Source organism: Cervus canadensis, chromosome X (assembly GCF_019320065.1).
Source record: "Cervus canadensis isolate Bull #8, Minnesota chromosome X, ASM1932006v1, whole genome shotgun sequence".
In the NCBI taxonomy this organism is placed as follows: domain Eukaryota; kingdom Metazoa; phylum Chordata; class Mammalia; order Artiodactyla; family Cervidae; genus Cervus; species Cervus canadensis.
Window position 1 is genome coordinate 57776249 of NC_057419.1, and position 19159 is coordinate 57795407.

Sequence of the window (19159 nt, forward strand, 5' to 3'; positions counted from 1 at the left end):
AATAACTTTTGGAGGAATGGATACTCTAATATTTGGGGTTTATGTCCTACATCCTCTATTAATTATTTTAAAACTTGACTCTCTCCCATGAGGAACCTTCCCTTGATCTGTATCATTTCATAGCTTGGGTTCTCTCAACTCCAATCAGAGCTCTAAGGACCACAAATACCAGATTTCTAAGATATAATATTTTGGGATCTAAAGAAAACAAAGTCAGTTGCAGCAGTAAATCCTAAGGATACTTGGATTCCTTTCCCTCTCCATCCATATCCCCTGACCTCACTCCCTAGATTCAGAATATTATAGCTACAAGTGCATTAGACATCATCCAATCTTTTCATTGAACTTATGGGGAAACTAAGGTATTAGTCAAAAATCCGATTAAAGTCACTGTATTTATTCTTCTATGACTTTTATGTATTTAGCCTTCTAGGACTGCTGAAAAAGTACCCCATACTTAGCACCTTAAAATAACGCAAATGTATTATCCTATACTTCTGGACATCAGAAGTCTGACACACTGGGATAAAATTAAGGTATAATTGGGCTTTTTGGAGACTGGGGATAATCAGTTTCTTTGTCCTCCTTTCAGTTCCTAGAGGCTACCTTCTTTCCTTGGTTTCTGGTTACCTTCCACCATTTTCAAAACTAGCAATGTAGCACTTTCAAATATCTCACTATCATTTCCTCTTCTTTTTCCTTCTACCACTTTTGGAAGACCCTTGAGATTCCATTGAGCCCACCCAGATATTTCAAGATAATCTCCTCACTTCAAAGTCAATGAGTTAACAACCCTAAATATATCTATAACCTTAATTCTTCCCTACAATGTAAACTAATATACTGGGGATATGAATATGAACGTCTTTGGAGGACCCTTGTTTTGCCTACCACAGTCATACAGCAAATAAATAACAGATCCAGGACCAAAAGCCTAGTCCAGGGGTTTCCTCCAACTTGTAGGCATGATTTAGATAGGTAACCCAGGAGACTCAGTGAAAATATGTTTTGAGGATTAAGAAATCTGAATACTAGGGCAGAGTGTTTGAATAAAAGAAGCATTGTGACTAGAAGTAATTGATCATAATCTCAATAAGGTAGTGTTTTTGTGAATCTGGGAAACACTTTCTCCTAAGAAAATGTGAAAAACCTCTTGGCCCCATGGAAAGCATGGAGTACTGGTTCAAATGCCCAGGCCAATCAGCCAACAATGAGTGGATCTGAAATAACTTGCACATACGTGGAGTCTCTAGCTTTTCTCAAGTCTTTCTCATGGATCCAAGGTTTTGTTTGTCTCTCTGGCTAGCTAAGAAAGTTAGGAGAAGATGGAAAAGAAAGAACTGTGAGCTAGTCTGGACTGATCCTTGGAGTCTCTGTTTCTGGACTGTTTTCAACCAGATACCATTTGGTCTTGTTTTGCCCCCTAGGAAAAGGCCTGTCTATCTTTGCCATAATTCTCATCATCTCCTTGTGCTGTATAGTGTTCATCACCATGACTTATATCATGGTCTGCCGGAAGACATCCCAACAGGGTGAGTGATGAATATGAATGGGTGGCTTTTGCTTATTCTTTCATTCAGCAGTACAGTTGAGCATAAACTCTGTATCAAGCACTATGTTAGGCATTTCAAAGGGTCCCCAGCCTATCCTGAAAGTGAGGATAGGGAATCCATGGAGACAGACATGCAATAAGAGTACAACATATGAAAGTTAATTCACAAATCTTTTTACTCAACCTGGCACAGCATCTACATAGTGGATTTTTAATGAGGAGAAGAAGTCACAATTACTTGCCTCAAGTTATTTACAGTTTAATTAATGGAATCAAGGTAGAGTCATGGAGTTTATAAATAACAATACATAGCTATAAAGGCTATGAAGTTAAAGTTTGGAGAAGATAATCAATGCTAAAGGGATCCAAAGGATAGGAGAATGAGTTAGGGGTAGAATAATTATCAAGGGCTTTCAGAAGGAGGCGGACTTAGATCATGACTTGGGGGATGAAAGCCATTGAAAGGGGACAATATTCTACAAATACATGAAATTACATGAATAAAGGGGTGAAATTGTAAAAGATAAATGTGACTGGAGTCATTAATAGAGAAACTTCATGTAGCCAAGCAATAGACAAATACAAAGGAAATGATAAATTCATTTCTGACTCTAGAAAGTCTTGAATGACAGGTTAAGGAATTTTGAATTTCTTCTCTAAGCCTTGCATTAAAAATCACTTAAAATTTTAAGCCAGGCAGTGATATGATTACAGTGTAGTTGTCAGGGTCATTTAACATCTGTTTGCCAACAGAGGAAAAAGAGAATCTTAATGTTCATTTTTAAGTAAAGCCTAACTACACCTCAATTCCTTTTGCACTAGTCATTTTAACTAGCATTTGTGTGTCTCTTCCTTTGAAGTATCTCCTACTCCTTAATAGTCTGATTTCTACCAGAGGTCTCTCCAACCCAAAAAGAGGAGGAAGCCTTGAGTTTTTCCTTCTCCTGGGTTTGAAGTAAAAACTCTTGTCTTGGCCAATTACCATGGCTATGATCCGTGAGGCTAAACTTGGAAGTGGAGATATCTTAAGTTGCCACAAATCCTAGGAGTACTAAAAGGAAAACATTCATCATAGCCTCAATGAGACTGAGTATAAACTGTAACCATATTAGATTATTTCCCTTTCAAAAACAGTCCAGGGTTCACCATGACTCAGAGGACAGAGGTCAAAATGTAGCACCCCATTGAAGGCCTCTGTAATGTGGCTCTGGCCTATCTTGTCAACCCCCACCATTCTCTTAGACCTAATTTCATTCCCAGTCACTGGAGTCAAACAGGCAAATAGGTGACACACCTCATGTCTTTATACTTTTTCCTTCCTGGATTGCCTTTCCAGAATTCCTGTATTCTATCTCTCTAGAAGGGAGAGAGCCTCAGGGCATCATCTCAATTTAACATGTAGCTTCTGAGTACCTACTATGTACCATGCACTAGGCATATAAAAATGAAAAAGATCCTACAGTATGAAAGCTGCCGGGCCAATCAGGGAGGTAAGACATGGAAATGTAAGGCTTTATCACAAAACAAAAGACCTGCAGCATTCTGTTTTTGCTTTATTGTGGTTTAATGTATACATTCCCAGTTGCATCTCTGAAAGATTACAAGCACCTAGAGGGCGGTACTGAGACATCCATCTTTGTACCAGATTACAGAGTTTTTAAGCCTGCATGGAATGTAGATACTTCTCCTCCACAGACACTAGGGGGCAATGGTGACTTATTCCAAGATCTTTCCTGGATGCAGGATGGGAATAAGTGCACTTGAGAATGACTGAAGCTATAGTCTGGGCATCAGACTGATAATTCAGGCCCTTTTGTCTGGGCTCTGAATGGCTGCCAAGTTTTTCATAAGGACTCCCTAAAGGATATTTGACAAGACTCCTGGGTGGAGAGTGGATCCAGTTCCAGTGTCCCTCCCCCCATCTCACCAAGCTCTAGCCAAATGTCCAGATTGTGCCAAAGATGACAGTGATCAAGTGTGCTTCCTCTTCCTTTCCCGAATAAATCTGCATCTGTTGGAAAACAGGTAAATCTGTATTTCAACCCACCTTCTTAACAGCTCCTATTTGTTGGAAGGCTGAGACATATTGAGATCCCCCTTTCTGTCTCCTCTTCCCTTTTCTTTTCACAAGGACTCGTGTTTGGCCCTTACCCATGCCCTGTGGAGACTTCTGACTTGATTCTTCTTTTTTTTTTTTTTTTCTAGATCATGTCTATGAAGTGGCCAGGTAAGATAGCTTCTCATCTTCTATCTTTTGGCCTGTTCCTTGTTCTCAAGTTTGTTGGTTATTGGCATAGAGGCAAGGGGGTTTGGTACAGACCAAACATTAAGCCCAGAGGCCTTCAAGGTCAGGGAACAACTTTCTTCCCTCTCAAAAGCACCTCCTGTGGTACTGTCCTGACCCAGTGAACATACAAAATAATCCAAGTCCACTAGCCTTCTGTTCCTAGAATCCTTGGGTGGCAGGTGCCTGATGGTCAGTTGTCAATAACTGGGGCAGAAATGCGGGAAACCAAGGTACCAGATTCAAGTTTCTTCTCATGGGTGGTGGGCTCTTGGACCACAGGTTTCGTGCCAGGAAGGCCAGTGGCTCTGGTGAAACAATGAGGGTGGCCCTCTTCGCAAGTGGCTGTTCCAATGAAGAACCAGCTTCCCAGACTCTGGGCAATGACTACTCTGATGAGCCTTGCCTGGGCCAGGAGTACCAGATCATCACCCAGATCAACAGTGACTATGCTTGTCTGCTGCATACAGATCCCCTGGACTATGAGCTTCTAGCCACCAAGGGCAAGATTGTCTGCTAAAAATGTCCTACTGGGCTGGTGTCTATTGATATTCAGCCCAGACATTCTACACGGCCCCTTTCCCTGCTGTTCCTTCCTGGTTAGTCCAACATGTCTTCTTTGCCAACAATGGGGTTGCTAAGAGTAACTGGTTTTGCCTAAGAAATTGCCATATGTACCTCAAGCAAGCCTGCTGCTGGGTCATGCCCTAGACCCTTCTAGTATTGCTACCTACAGCTTCCCTTGCTTTTCTCCAAACACAAGAAGAAAGTATCCATAGCACTAGGACTTGGTCACCATGTCTCCAGATGCCCCTCAACTTTGGCCTCTTACCACTGAACGACCAGAGGGAGGCTCAGCTCTGCCAGCTCAAAGGATGAGTTGGGTTCAGGGTCACTTCCCTTTCTCTAGTGCCAGAGAGCTTTGAATCAAGATTATCGTGGAACAGACCAGGGTTCAGTTCTGCTCCTGTACTGTGTGCCTAGTGTTCTGGTATTCTTTTGATGCTCAGTAAATATCTAAGCATAATAACATCATTGGTCATATTGGCCCTCTCTCAAGTACCTACCAAGAGTTATTAAAGTGAGACTAGTTGAGATGGTTGAGGCCCTGGGAGTATGGATAGAACCTTTGCTTTTTTGGTTTTTCTTCCCTCACACCCACGCTATCCTTACATCACTTCAGCAGTGAGCTCACTGAAACACAATAAATCTTTGGTAAAAGAGTACTCAATTGTCTTCTATTCTCCTCTTAATCATCCTGCCAGCTCCACCTGGGTGACTCTTCCCAGGTTAATTGGAAATCATAAAAAAAGGAGTCTTTATTCTGTCTCAGGGTCTGTGGGTGCAAAGATAAAGAGCTCACCTTCTTTCCAAAGCATGGATGCATCACCCTCAGGGATTTTTACTTTCTAGATTCCTGAAATCTTTGGGAAAGTTATACTTTTCATAGGTCATCTTTATCTCCTGACACCTTCTTACAATGTGGGGTGAAAGTCACAGCATGGAAGTCTTTCTTCTCAAGCAGGAATAGATACTAGGAGTGTGAGCGTGTGTGTGTGTGTGTGTGTGTGTGTGTGCGTTTATCTTTCTGAATATGTGCACATGCAATGTACTTTTAAAATCATTCTCCTCAGTGAAGACCTGTTCTGGGCAAGTTCAACTTTTCCTCAGGTAATTCATGTCAAATCAACTTCTTCACCCTCTATGGAAGCTGACATGCACCACTTTTCATTACAATGTAACTCCAAGGTCATTTCAGATTTAACCAACAGCTGCCTCCCATACACTGATTACAAAAGTCAGAATTATACACAAAAGTGAACAAGGAGCCCTTTGTTTTACAGTAATAAAAGTAATGAATCAAGGAGTAGTTCCATCCCCAGGGCCTGTATGCCTTTTGTTGTCGCTACATAAATTGTTCCAGAGTAGAAAAAAAAGAAAGCAAACATCTAAATTATTTTAATGATGCCAGTTAACATGGATATTACAAAAGATAAATGTCACACAAAAGATAAAATTACAGACCTAGGATCATATCTATATTACAGCAGGAAACTTCCAGAGATCATCTCTGTCCAAAACCTGATAATATTTTACATACAAAATAAGTCAGTAAGAAAGTCCTAAGTATAGACCTAGTCCATATATACAGTATAGACTAAACAAAAATGATGTGATAACATTGGACCTGTCTTAGGCAAGTAACTGGTTGGGAAAAAGACAAGATCTCCAGAAGAGAGGAAAAATATAAAGTTCCTCTAAGGTAGTTTCTCAGATTTTATTCCATGAAATACAAGATCCAGGAAATGGCCCACAGAAAAAAATTTCCATAATCAGATAGGTATGGGAAATGTTTTACTCTATCGCTCTCTCTTGGAGATTTACAAAGCAATATTTCAATACTAAAGTTTCTGAAAAATCCTGCAATGAAGTATCTATATACCTTTTTGCTACCAAGTGATTCCAAAACTTACTTGCTCTCTGAGTCTACTTTTTTGCCCTCCTCCTCTGACTCTTGACCCTGTTTCTCAGGGATAAAACCCTCCATGTTGGCAATTACCTCACACACCCTTTAGCATTGTGGTTACCAAAATTTAATTGCTTTTTCACAAAATTCCTGGGTAGCATTTGACCCAAAGGCCCAAAGCTAAGGGACTAGTGGAAAGCATTTTAATCAATAAGCACTTATTAAGTATTTTCTGTAACTAAAGTACTGTGCTGAGGTTGGAGTAGGGATGGAATGGGGAGAGAGCAATCACACAAAAAGTATTGTTCTCTAGGAGTTCACAATCTAGTGGGGGATTAAAAATTACCTCCCTTAGAAGTTCACTAACAGTTCAAAAGGTACCATTGGGCAGTAAGAGATAAATGGGTACATACAAGCAACCAGGCAAGGAGTGTGTTGAAGAACAAAGCAGGAAAGAATATAAGTTAACTTTCAAAAGTCTTTGGAGGTAAGGACTTTGGCTGGACCAGGAAGTATGGGAAAGAATTGGAAGAGAAGAGAGAAATAAAGAAGGTGTTCCCAGTAGGAGAAAGACCATAAGGAAAAGGAGAGAGATAAGTAAGGTCAAAGCGTGTTTAGAAGTCAAGATTAAGTGTCAAGAAACTGGGTGCCTAAGTCCTGATGTCCTTGCTAGGTGGCTCAGGAAGGGGAATGTGAAGGAAGAAAGTATGAATCAAAGAACACTTACATCCCTTGAACATGCCCAAATGCCTTTTCAAGACTATTGTGTCCCCCTAGGGCTCCCACCGTGTGTAGCAGAGCTGCTTCATTTTTCTCCCACACCTTCACATATAATGGTTTATTTCCCTCAAAGTCACCGAAAATAACTTCTGAGAACTTAGTTGGTATTTGCTGAGTGTTCTTGTATCCAACTGTCTCTCTTCTGTTGTATCTCAAGTGTCCCAGCCTGGAGTTGCTAGGCATATGCCACACTTGGGGTATTTGACAAACTGACACTACTACATGGAGTGTCCAACTCAGCTTGTCAAATACACGGAGCATGGCACTGCAGGAGGTTGGGCCAGGGTCTTCGGTGGAGAGACAAGATCTTCCTGGAAGATGTGACCTTGGAGGGAAAGAGAGAGAAAGGAGTCACACCCTGAGCACCAGGGAAACTGCAGAGGCTGTAGGGACTAGGTGAATCACCAGAACAAGGAAGTGAATGAAATAGGCAATAAGGCTTTTAACCAGAAGAAGGATCTTTATGGTATATGTGGAAGGCCCAGTTGATACTGCAGGTGAAGTCCCAGTGCCCAGTTGGGAGGTTCTCAGGCCTGAGTCCTACAGCTATGGCATTTCTAGGGGTCCTGAGCTACAGTGAGGTTCTCTGTGCAGGACAGGACCAGGTCCCAGAGTTAATGTCCATGTCCCACCTTCCTATGGTTCTCACAGTGTTCTCACAGTTTGCACAGTGTTCTATGCTACGTGTGCTACATGTGCTACTCAGTGCGTTATGTTCTCACAGTGTTATGGCTATGAACAAAGGCTTTTAGGCTAAGTGTGGGCATGAATTCTGGCTTTTCCATTAGGTAGTTGAGAAATCTTGGGTAAATCTTTTCATCTCTCTGAACTCTAGTTTTCCACATCCACAAAATGGGTATAAGTATTGTTGGCAGTGGACTTGGCAGTCAGGTACTGGGATCATTCAATACAGTCATCAGAAAAATAAAGAAGCTACCAGGAGCATGATCATGCATGCCTGGAACTTCTGAGAGAATTCCCTTAGCAATGCCCAAATCCTATTGCTAAAAGTTCTGGGTTGTCTGTGTCAAATTCTTCCCCTTCCCAGGTGTGGTAGTTGATCTATGAGAAAATAACTCGCTTATATTAAATACTGGCATGAAAATTGCAAACATTCCAAGGAATATAAAACTGCCCAATGAGATGAGAGGGTCTTATCCCAGATAAGACAAGGCAGAGGGACTTCTTTGTCAATAAAACAGCAGAGTGCATTTTTGTTTAAAAAAATAAACCTTAACTCTTTCAGCTGAATATATGTTGGTAAGGGAGTGATGTGTGTGCATGCATGCTATGTTGCTTTAGTTGAGTCTGACTCTTTGCAATCCTGTGGACTGTAACCTACCAGGCTCCTCTGTCCTCTTGTCTCCAGGCAAGAATACTGGAGTGGGTTGCCATGCCCTCCTCCAGAGGATCATCCCACCCCATGGATTGAACCCGCATTTCATGTCTCCTGCATTGGCAGGCAGGTTCTTTACCACTAGCCCCAGCAGGAAGACTCAAAAGGGTGACATGCTCCTCCAATTTGATATCTGAGAGTGACTTCAAACTTAAAGCTCTAAACAGTATTTTCCACTCTCTACCTCTCTACCTATCCAATCATTTCCCTCTCTACCTACCCAATCCATTCCAAGTGACCCAGAAGTGTGGCTTTTTCAGCCAAAGCAACAGTCATGATCACCAGATATGCCATAGTGGAAAGAATCAGACAAACTTTGATTCTAATGCTGCTGTGGGCACCAATTAGCCAACCATGGCTTTGGGAAAGTTTTCCCTTAGGTTTCAGTTGTCCTTTGAGCTTCAGTTGTCTCCCCTGGAAATGGTAACAAGAAAACTTACCTGGCAAAATTGTTGTAAAAGTGTCTGGCGACCTTTCCAGAGCCTTTCATATAGGAGCTCATGGACACCTTAGCTCAGTCCCTGGAGAAGCCAGCAAAGGAAGCTTATTAACAGAGTTTGAGTTCAGGGTGGCCCGAGAGAGAGAGAACTGTACTGATGCATTTCTTCTATTATCATCCTTATTGACTACCAGCTTCTGTGAGAAGACCTGGATAAACTGGAGGTGCCCACAGCCTTCTGAACACCCTTTCTGACTTCATCCAAAAGGAAGACAGATATGAAGAGATATAAAGATTCTTTTTAGTACATAAAATTTAGGAGCCTTATAGACCATTTTGTCCCAGTATTAATGGAAAGGGTCAGTAGTTGAGCTAAAACTATGTTGGTTTTATTTCCACTTTTGATGTTCTAGCCCATGTCTCTCCCATAGAGTATAATGAAAGCAAGTTTAGCTGAGAAAGGCTGGCCAACCCCATAGGAAGAAGAGGTGGATATCTACATGGGGTGGTATTGAGGGACACTGAAAGCTTTTCTGTTGGTCTGTTACACTACATAAAATATCATCTGTTCTCTGCCTACCCTGGGAGGTCTAACACACCAAATAGTTAAGACTTGCCCTGCAACTGACCCAGTTGGGCCTCCTCATACTGGGAGCAGTATGGATTTTTTTTTTCAGGCATAGTTAAACCCGCTGCTCAACCTCACCCAGAGATATTTATTCAGCATCACTTTCACATCCCTTCTCAACAGAGGGCTGACAACCTTCAAAATAAGAAATATGAAAACTAAAAGTCTCTGGACACAATTCATCTAATCCTCCCCCTCCTCTTTTTTGCAGAAGAGGTCAAAAATATGTGTCCTGGAATAGAGAAAGGACTTGTTCAAAGATACATAATGGGTAAACAGCAAAACCAGAACTGCTATTCAAATATCCTGACTCCTGGTTCCAGAGAACTTTCCACTTCCATTTGGCTGTCTTCTAAACTGTCTGTTATTACCATTATAGGATTCAGGACAGAAGGGGACCAATGGGACCCTTTTTCTCCCCCACCCTTGATCCAGGGTTCATGAGAAGTGTCCAAAGAGAATGAGATGAGTAGATCCAAGCCACCTTTAGTAGCCATGGACACTGCCCCAGTTTGGGAACCCAAACAGAGAGGGCAAGTGGATACTATACCTGTTTCTGAACTGGTGCCTTCATCTTGTAGGAGCCATAGGTTCCCTGGTGATGAGCCATCCTGCAGAAGTCAGAGGGAACTGGGCTTTATGCTTTGAGCAGGGAGGTCCTATGTTTTGAAGGGCCTTTGGTGTCTTCAAGAGGAAACAGAAATGAGGAAGATAAGGCTGAGGTTAGCCAACGGAAATCTGAGTGCAAAATGACAAAACAGTGCCGTTGTGAAAGGGTCTACTGCAGCAACAGTCCCCACTGCCATGTTCTTGCCTACCGCCACTGAACTCCACCAGGTACTAATTCCCCAAGCTTCAGAAAGTCAGAGTAGAGAGCTCTGGCTGCCTTAGGTTCTGCCTATGGCCAGAGAGGTTTTCTCAGAATTATTGAAGGAGTCCTGAAATGTAAAAGCTAAGACATTATCAAATGAAAATGTCCATTGTCAAAATTGAGAAACTGATCCTCTGAAGGATAAAAGGAAATGCCTGATATAAAAAAGCAAATTAGTGGCATACATAGAATTTGAATCTATTTCTGTCAATTCCGAATTCATACATTCTCTCACTCTGTTGGAATGTTTCCCGTTCCTAAAACATTCATTTTAACTCCATTGGCACAAAACATAATTTACAAGGGTAAATTTACAGGCACAAAATGAAGGGCTCCTTTAGGAAAAATCAAGATGGTGACAGCAGAACATTAAGCTAGGTTTGGGGTCTTTTTAAGCATGAGGCCCTGTGAAACTTTACAGATCACATACATTTGAAGCTGGCCTTGCTAGCACAGTTCTGCCCACAGCTTGCATTCTGGCATCTAGGGAACTTAAGATAGAATGAAAAAAGAAAATTCACACCCACAAAGCATTTATTATATGTTTTGCATAATGCTTTTATTATGTATTTTACATGTGTTATTTAATCAACAACCATCTGGTATAGTATTATCATTATTCCTATTTATAGGTGAGGAAACTGAGACACATAGAAGTAAAGTGGCTTGCCTAAAGAAACAAAACTGGGAAATAATTGAGAAGGCAGAATTTGCACTCAGGTCTTTCTGATTCCAAATATTAGGCTTTTTCTACTCTCTCATGTTGATTACAAAGAAAGCAATTGACCTTGAGAAGGAAAGGATAATATCAGACCCTTAAATTCAACTGTGACCTTCAGGATTCATGAGGAACATGACAGTTACGAGAAGAAAGTAAACGATTTCCTAGATCCTCTTGTTTGCAATCCTTGGGCAGTCCCCATTCACAGCCAGGAAGACTGAATTCCCATTATGCAGGACACTACATCATGAAACCTGATGACATGGCAGATGGCATGTCATAGAGGCAATTCCTGCTGTATTTTCAGGCTATATTTGCATGATCACTCTCAATGATTGCAGTGCCCAAGTTTCAGTCCTTAGTCTACAGAACAGAAATAGGACTCTTTGCAGTACTCAAGGCTCAGTGAATAATCTATCCAAGCCACATACAGTAGTATAAATTCAGGTTCAAGAGAGAGAAAAAAAAAAAAAAACACATCCTGGGAGCCAGGAGTTTTGTGTCCTACTCCCAGATCTGCCAGCTCTGTTCCCTCCCTTAGTTTCCTATTTAACCAACAGAAATTGAACTAGATGATCTTGGTGGCCTCTCCAACTCAAACATTCCCTGGTTCCTTTATAACCCCTTCGATCACTGCCCCTCTCTCACTATGGTCTTCTCTGCATATGCAGGGCCTAGAGGCTCTAGGGGATAGCTTGAATAGGGATTCACTCACATTCACACTGCTCTGTAGAAAACTTTTTTCTACTGGAATAATTTATTGGCTTAGTCCTTGAGACTAGTTTCCCCAGATCTATCTTCTAGAAAGATTCAGTTCCTTTTTTGTTGTTGTTGTTGTTTCTTACTAAAACTTGGGGTGGAGTCAGGGTTGTCCCTTGAGCACCATCCTAGGGAGGGACCCTTCTTCTCTACTTATATCCTAGAGATTGAGTAATTTCAGCTACCCACTCTTTTTCTTTTCTTTTCTTTTTTTTCTCATTTATCAGTTAAGGTACTCTCCTAGATTTTTAACAGGGACCCTCTGGAAACAACATCTTCAATTAAAGTAGCAATTGTTGTTATTGAGTTGCTAACTCATGTTTGACTCTTTCTGTCCCATGGACTGCAGCATGACAGGCTTTCTGGTCCTTCACTATCTCTTGTAGTTTGCTCAGATTCATGTCCATTGAGTCGGTGATGCTATCTAACCATCTCATTCTCTACTGCCCCCTTCTTCTTATGCCTTCATTCTTTCCCATCAGAGTCTTTTCCAGTAAGTCAACTCTTCACATCAGGTGGTCAAAGTATTAGAGCTTCAGTTTCAGCATCAGCCTTTCCAATGAATATTCAGGGTTGATTTTCTTTATGATTAACTGGTTTGATCTCCTTGCTGCCCAAGGGACTCTAGAGAGTCTTCTCCAGCACCACAATTTGAAAGCATCAGTTCTTCAGCACTCAACATTATTTATGGTCCAACTCTCACTTCCATACATGACTATTGGGAAAACCATAGCTTTGACTATACAGACCTTTGTTGGCAAAGAGTTGTCTCTGCTTTTTAATGCTGTCTAGGTTGAAGAAGACTCTTGAGAGTCCCTTGGACTGCAAGGAGATCCAACCAGTCCATCCTGAAGGAGATCAGTCCTGGGTGTTCATTGGAAGGACTGATGCTGAAGCTGAAACTCCAATACTTTGGCCACCTCATGCAAAGAGTTGACTCATTGGAAAAGACCCTGATGCTGGGAGGGATTAGGGGCAGGAGGAGAAGGGGATGACAGAGGATGAGATGGCTGGATGGCATCACCAACTCGATGGGCATGAGTTTGAGTAAGCTCCGGGAGTTGTTGATGGACAGGGAGGCCTGGCATGCTGCGATTCATGGGGTCACAAGGAGTCGGACATGACTGAGTGACTGAACTGAACTGAACTGAACTGAGGTTTATCATAGCTTTCTTTCCAAGGAGCAAATGTCTTTTAATTTCCTGGTTGTAGTCACCATCCACAGTAATTTTGGAGGCTAAGAAAATAAAATCTGTCACTACTTCCACATTTATCCCTTATATTTGCCATGAAGTAATAGGACTGGATGCGCTATTTTTATTTTTTTTTTTGAATGTTGAGTTTTAAGCCAACTTTTTCACTCTCCTCTTTCACCCTCATCAAGAGGCTCTTTGGCTCCTCTTCACTTTCTGCCATTAGAGTGATATCATCTACATGTCTGAGGTTGTTGATATTTCTCCCAGCAATCTTGATTCCAGTTTTGATTCATCCAGCCTGGAATTTCATATGATGTACTCTGCATGATGGCAAATTTGAGCTTCATAGTAGGTCCATGAAAAAAGAGTGTTCAGAGTCAGGAAGATCTACAACTCATGCCTACTGTGCAAAAGGTCTGAATTACAGCAAATAACATGGGGCTCCTCAGAGCCTCTTTTTACCTCACAAACACAAAGCATGCTGGGAAGGGCCAAATTTGCAGCAGTACACAAAAGGGACTTTTCCTTTAGGTCTGTTGTCCAACCAAAAGACAGAATTCTTTCATTCTGGATGTTCTTTGGCTTGACTGTACTTATGAGCCAAGATATGGGGAAAGAGAGGTGGATAAGGGGAGCAGGCAGAAGGTGCTGTAGTCTCACACTGGAGGCACATTCATTTATTCACTCAGTGCTGGAATGAAAAAGTAAAAAACACTGAGTTTTGAGTCAGAATTCCTATGTCTTAGATGCTGTGTTATAGCCCCTGGGTTATAGATCTAGCTCTGAAACTCATTAATTATATGTCCTTGAAAAATAATGCACAGCTTGTTTTAGCACCAGCCACCACATCATATTAAGGAATTCTCAAGCTAGAGAGGAGAGGGTTGTAGGCATGCATCCAAGGAAATAAATATTTCTACTTGTGAGACAAGCGATTTGATGAAGGTACACAGTGCTATCAGAAAAGTGAGTGAGAAAGCCATGATTCTTCCAGAGCAGGGAGTGAGAAGGTGGTGGTGATTAGAAAGTTTCTTAGAAAGGAAGGATTTTACCTATATTTTTAAAGATGGATAGAGAAAATGATGATGATTACTGTCCTTGGAAAGCCTTCTGTGACCACCCATCTCTTGACAAAATTAATTGTTCCTGGCTTTGCCTGCCTCTTTGCCAGACCAAGAACTGCTAAATAGAGACTATGTCTGATCCCCTCCTTTCTTCACAGGACCAAGAACGAAATAGTTGCTCTATAACTGTGAGTTGAATAAGTGAATGCATCAGTGCATAAGCAAATGAAGGATCCCAAGACCCCCACATTCCTTAGCCTACATCACCCCCATAAAAGAAATGAGAAGCCCCTCTCAACACTGAGTTCAACTCCCTGCTCATTTACCCCCACCCACTATAGGAAGCCTGTCAAGAAAAGGCCCCAGGGACAGTTGCAATGCTGAGGCCACTTCTTGTGCAAGAAGCCAGTGTCCACACACTCCACCTCAACCTTGGTGATTATTGTGTATATGATTGCACTGGGGCTTCCTCCGAAAGGAAACCCAAAGGCTGATGCAATGCATAGGACACCCTCAGGCCAAGATTGAAGAACTTCATGTACTCATAAGCTTGAGGGCAGAGGGTTCACTGTGAGGTTCCCCAAAACCCAGTGAGAGTGACAAGAAACATGGTAGCAATTAATACCAACTATAGCTCAAGTTTATTCAACATGCGTGTGTTAAGTACTTATCAGCTGCAAAGCTCTATAGTTGGTACCAAGGGCAATACACACACACACACCAGAGCAGTAGTATACATATAATAGAAATATAACATAAGCCACACATTTCTTTCTTTTTTTTTAAATAACCACATTAGAAATTTGAAAAAAAGATTAAGCAATTTTGATAGTATATTTTATTTAACCCAGTGCATCCAAGATGTTTTCTTAACCAGTAAGCAATGAAAACATGTTTTAATGAGGTATTCTACACTCTAAAATGTTGTGTGCATTTTAAACTTACAGTTCATGGCAATATTCAATCACCACATGTAGTTAGTAGCTATCACATTTGGACAGCAAAAGTACAAGATGTAGTCCCTGCTCTCAAGGAATTTACAGCCTATCCTAGGATCCAGATTCATACCAAGAACAAGTATTATAGTGGAGTGAATATAAGGAAAAGAGCACTGCACCTGAAGTCAGGAGGTGTAGACTACAGTCTTCTCTGCCACTGATTCTTTATGTGATCTTGAGTAAAACCCTCTCTCTCTATGAGCCTTATCTAATATGAGGCTGGACTATATTCTTTCACTCAACAACTATGCTTTTTTTTTAATATCAAGCATGATGCGAGGCACTCAGAATACAGAGAACAAGACACATAACACACCTCCCTTCTTGGCATTGTCAGTGTGGTGAAAAATAGTTGTTGAACAAATAGTTACAGGTAAATATGACAAGAAATGGGGAATCTCAGAAAGTTAGGACACATGGAACCTAATGCACAAGGCTTGGATAGGTCAAGAAAATCTCTCAGAAGAAGTAACTTTTGAAGTGAGACTGAAGAATAAGAAGGAATGAGCCAAGCAAATAATTGTGAAAAGCTATTCTAGACAGAAGAAACAGCTTATGTAAAATCTCTAAGGTGGGAAAATATGTGGCATATTCCAAGAAGATAAGGAGGTTGATGTGGTCAAGAATAGAGTAAGGGAAGGAAATACTAGCTCAGAGCAGTGTAAGAGAAGCAAAGAGGAGATCAAACTGAAGAAGCCCTTATATACTGTTGAGAGTTTGAAACTTATCTAATGAAGCATGAGAAACCAGAGAAGGTACAGGTGGTGCAGTACTCTTTCATTTTCAAGACAAGGAACTCTGGAGTCAAGGGTGTGGAAAGAAAAATTAATTCCAACTGCTTGGACTAGAGACTTCACAGAAGAGGCAGCATTTTAAAAGAGCCTTGATGTACAGAACAGACTTTTGGACTCTGTGGGAAAAGGCGAGGGTGGGATGTTTCAAGAGAACAACATCGAAACATGTATATTATCAAGGGTGAAACAGATCACCAGCCCAGGTTGGATGCATGAGACAAGTGCTTGGGGCTGGTGCACTGGGAAAACCCAGAGGGATCAGGTGGTGAGGGAGGTGGGAGGGGGGATCGGGATGGGGAATACATGTAAATCCATGGCTGATTCATGTCAATGTATGACAAAAACCACTACAATATTGTAAAGTAATTAGCCTCCAACTAATAAAAATAAATGGAAAAAAGAAAAAATATTCTGAACAGTAAAAATAAAATAAAAATAAAAGAGCCTTGAAAGATAACTAAGATCAATAGTCAGAGAAGGACATTCCAGGCAGAAAGAAGAACACAAGCAAAATTGCAGAGGTAAAAAAGAACATGGTGAGCTTGTATGAACGGAGGGACCACTGATATAACAGGGTAAATATAGCCCAAGAATATCCTTGAATATCTATAGATGTACTAGAATAAGAGCAGCCGCAAAGCCTGTCCAACTGTCAAACATGTTCTGGGAGAAACAAGGCAAAGGCCTTGTACTTACCAAGAAAATTCACTAAGTGCCAGGCACTGTCTAAAGCCCTTTGTATGTATTAGTTTATGCAATATCCTAACAACCTTATGAGGAAGACACTAAAATTAACTTCATATGACATATGAAGAGCTGAAGTTCAAGGTCATGTCACTTGCCCAAAGGCTATGTGACAATTTATGAAGGGTGAGATTTTTAAAGAAATCTACAAAAATATTTAATATGGCTCTGGTTGACAAACAGCAAACTCAAGTCAGTTATCATCTCAGTCTACAAGGTAGTCTTATCCAGAAAAATCTCAATTAATTTCCAATTTATGACTATTAAAGGGTCTGAGCTGACCTTTGCTTAGCTTCTTGGAAAGGAAAAACTAAATGTATGAATGGGAATTCCCTGGTGGTTTGGTGGTTAGGACTCCATGCTTTCACTGACTAGGGCACAGGTTCAATGCCTGAAAAGGAAACTAAGACTCCACAAGTCAAGCAGTGCAGCCAAAAAAATAAATAATATAAGAGTTCTAGAGAGTTGTTTAAGACTTAGAAAAGCAAGTTGGTTGTACTCTTCACTTCTTCTTCTTAAAATTAATTAATTAATTTAATTGGTGGATAATTACTTTACATTATTGTGATGATACCTTACCACCAATCAGAGTTCTTCAGAAGCTTCCATTTATGACAAAACTATCTGAAGAAACTAGCCAAATACCCCTATTTCCTACAATGGTTCACCTAAAGGTAAAATCCCATAGGCAACAGTTGTGGACAGTGAAGGAAGGAAGGAGAAAAAACTTGTCATAGCCCATTGCATATATTTGGAAGGAATAAAATTGCATTTCTTTAAAATATATATTCCCTAAATTCAGACTGGGATGGGTGCCCCTGGTATCACTGACTTGGCATGCAAACCATGTTCATCCCATTTTCATCTTCCTAGTGTTTCCTCTGACTAAACAAAGGGCAAGAATGGTGCATTTGTGGGGGGAAAAAAAGAATTTAGGCCAAACCTTTGTGCTTACACCACAGCTAATAATCACCATGAACCCTTTTCCTTATTGTTCCTGTCCTATATTGGCATGTTAGTTTCCACAGGCTCATCTAAGGAGAGTCAGCAATTAGTATGGCAATAGGTAGTTCAGAATCTACAAATTTTCTAACCCCTACAAAGGTGCTATAATGTAGATGGTCAAATGTCTCTTGCTGATAGTGTTACAGTTAGATTAAGTGACAAATAACAAAGATGCTAAAAGTGGGCACTCGATTGGTGGCAGGCATTGCAGATTGTCACCCAAAGCTTTGTACTATAGTGACAAGAGCATTGAGTTTGAAGTTCAAAGACCTGGATTTGAACTTCAGTTTGCCACTTTACAGCTGTGGGTAAATTACTAATGTTTCTGACTATGCATTTCCCCATCTCAAAATGGAACTAATAAATAGGTACTTCATGGGACTCAGTAGAATGACATAGCTGAGAATTACTTCAAGGCCAGACATTACAAGGTAAGAAGAAAAAGAAACTAAATATTCGTGGAAGAAAAGGCACTGCTCCTCTATTCTCAGTTCTAGGCAGAATGAGATGTGGGAAATGGAAGGAAAAAAGTATTGTTGAGTGCTTATTATATACTTCATACTCTCACATCTATTTTATCATTCCTGTCAACAAACTTGTAGAATTAGAATCATTCCCTGTTCACAAAATGAGGACACAGAAGCTCAAAAAAAAATTAAGCAATTTTCCTTAGAGTCACATATTTAGTAAGTGACAGAGCTGAGGTTTAGAGTCTTATTAGATGTGCACCTAAGAAAACATGAGAAGGGCTACTCAAAGCTCACCATCTCCTTTGGTCTCTTAAAACCATGCAGTCCAGCCACTCTACCTAACCTTTAAGAAAAGAGGGTTCTCTCACTAGATTACAAGTTCCCTGAGGTCAAGAACCGTCTCTGTAATACCCAGTTTTCTATAAAGTTGCTGACTTATTTTTCCTGTGGTTGAGAGTTCTTTGTATATTAGATAGATTTCTCCCTTTGTATGTAATAAGAATTGCAGATGCTTTCAATAGTTTACCATTTGTCTTTTGACCTTGCTTCTAACATTTTATATTTTTGTTCATTGTATGTGTCTTCTACCAAACTCTAGGAGGGCAGTGATTTTAACTTATTCACAGCTATAGCTCTAGTGTCTTGGTTATAGTAAATGCTCAATAAATATTTGTTAATGGAAAATAATTATTTCTGTTGCACAAGCCTGAAAATGAGGTGACATGTAAATACTGAATGTCTTGACCATCCCTTGACCCTAATGACCTGGGATTTTAATCAAGATTAAAGAGTCGTTGAAGAAAGCCCTGGACACAGTGGCAAGAGAGTTGAGTTCCAGGCTCAACCATGCTACGGCTTCTAGTATGAACTTGGGGAATTCCCTTCTTTACTCTTGTTTATAAATTTGGTAGACTAGATAATCTTCAGGGTTTCCCTGGTGGCTCAGTCAGTAAAGAATCTGCCTGCAGTGCTGGAGACCTGGGTTTGATCC

At 40.7% G+C, this 19159-nt stretch overlaps 1 protein-coding gene and 1 long non-coding RNA gene across 4 annotated transcripts in view; one reads left to right on the top strand and one right to left on the bottom strand.

Annotated features, from left to right (window-relative positions):
* The window catches only part of VSIG4 (V-set and immunoglobulin domain containing 4), a 36206-nt gene extending 21341 nt beyond the window's left edge, over positions 1-14865 (top strand). The window contains exons 5-7 of one of the 3 annotated variants that reach the window (XM_043459466.1): positions 1428-1532; positions 3758-3779; positions 9113-12313. In XM_043459466.1, coding sequence (XP_043315401.1) covers positions 1428-1532; positions 3758-3779; positions 9113-9173 — 188 coding nt within the window. In that variant the 3' untranslated portion in view covers positions 9174-12313. Of the gene's footprint in view, positions 1-1427; positions 1533-3757; positions 3780-4118; positions 4869-9112; positions 12314-14315 lie in introns of those variants that run through there. The other 2 variants (XM_043459467.1, XM_043459465.1) reach the window with 2 other exon arrangements.
* LOC122435348 lies at positions 7263-10183 on the bottom strand. The gene is made up of 3 exons (XR_006267642.1): positions 10097-10183; positions 8920-9000; positions 7263-7408 (listed from the first exon to the last, which is right to left on the bottom strand). It is a non-coding gene; the product is annotated as an uncharacterized LOC122435348 (long non-coding RNA).
* Positions 14866-19159: the final 4294 nt, after the last annotated feature.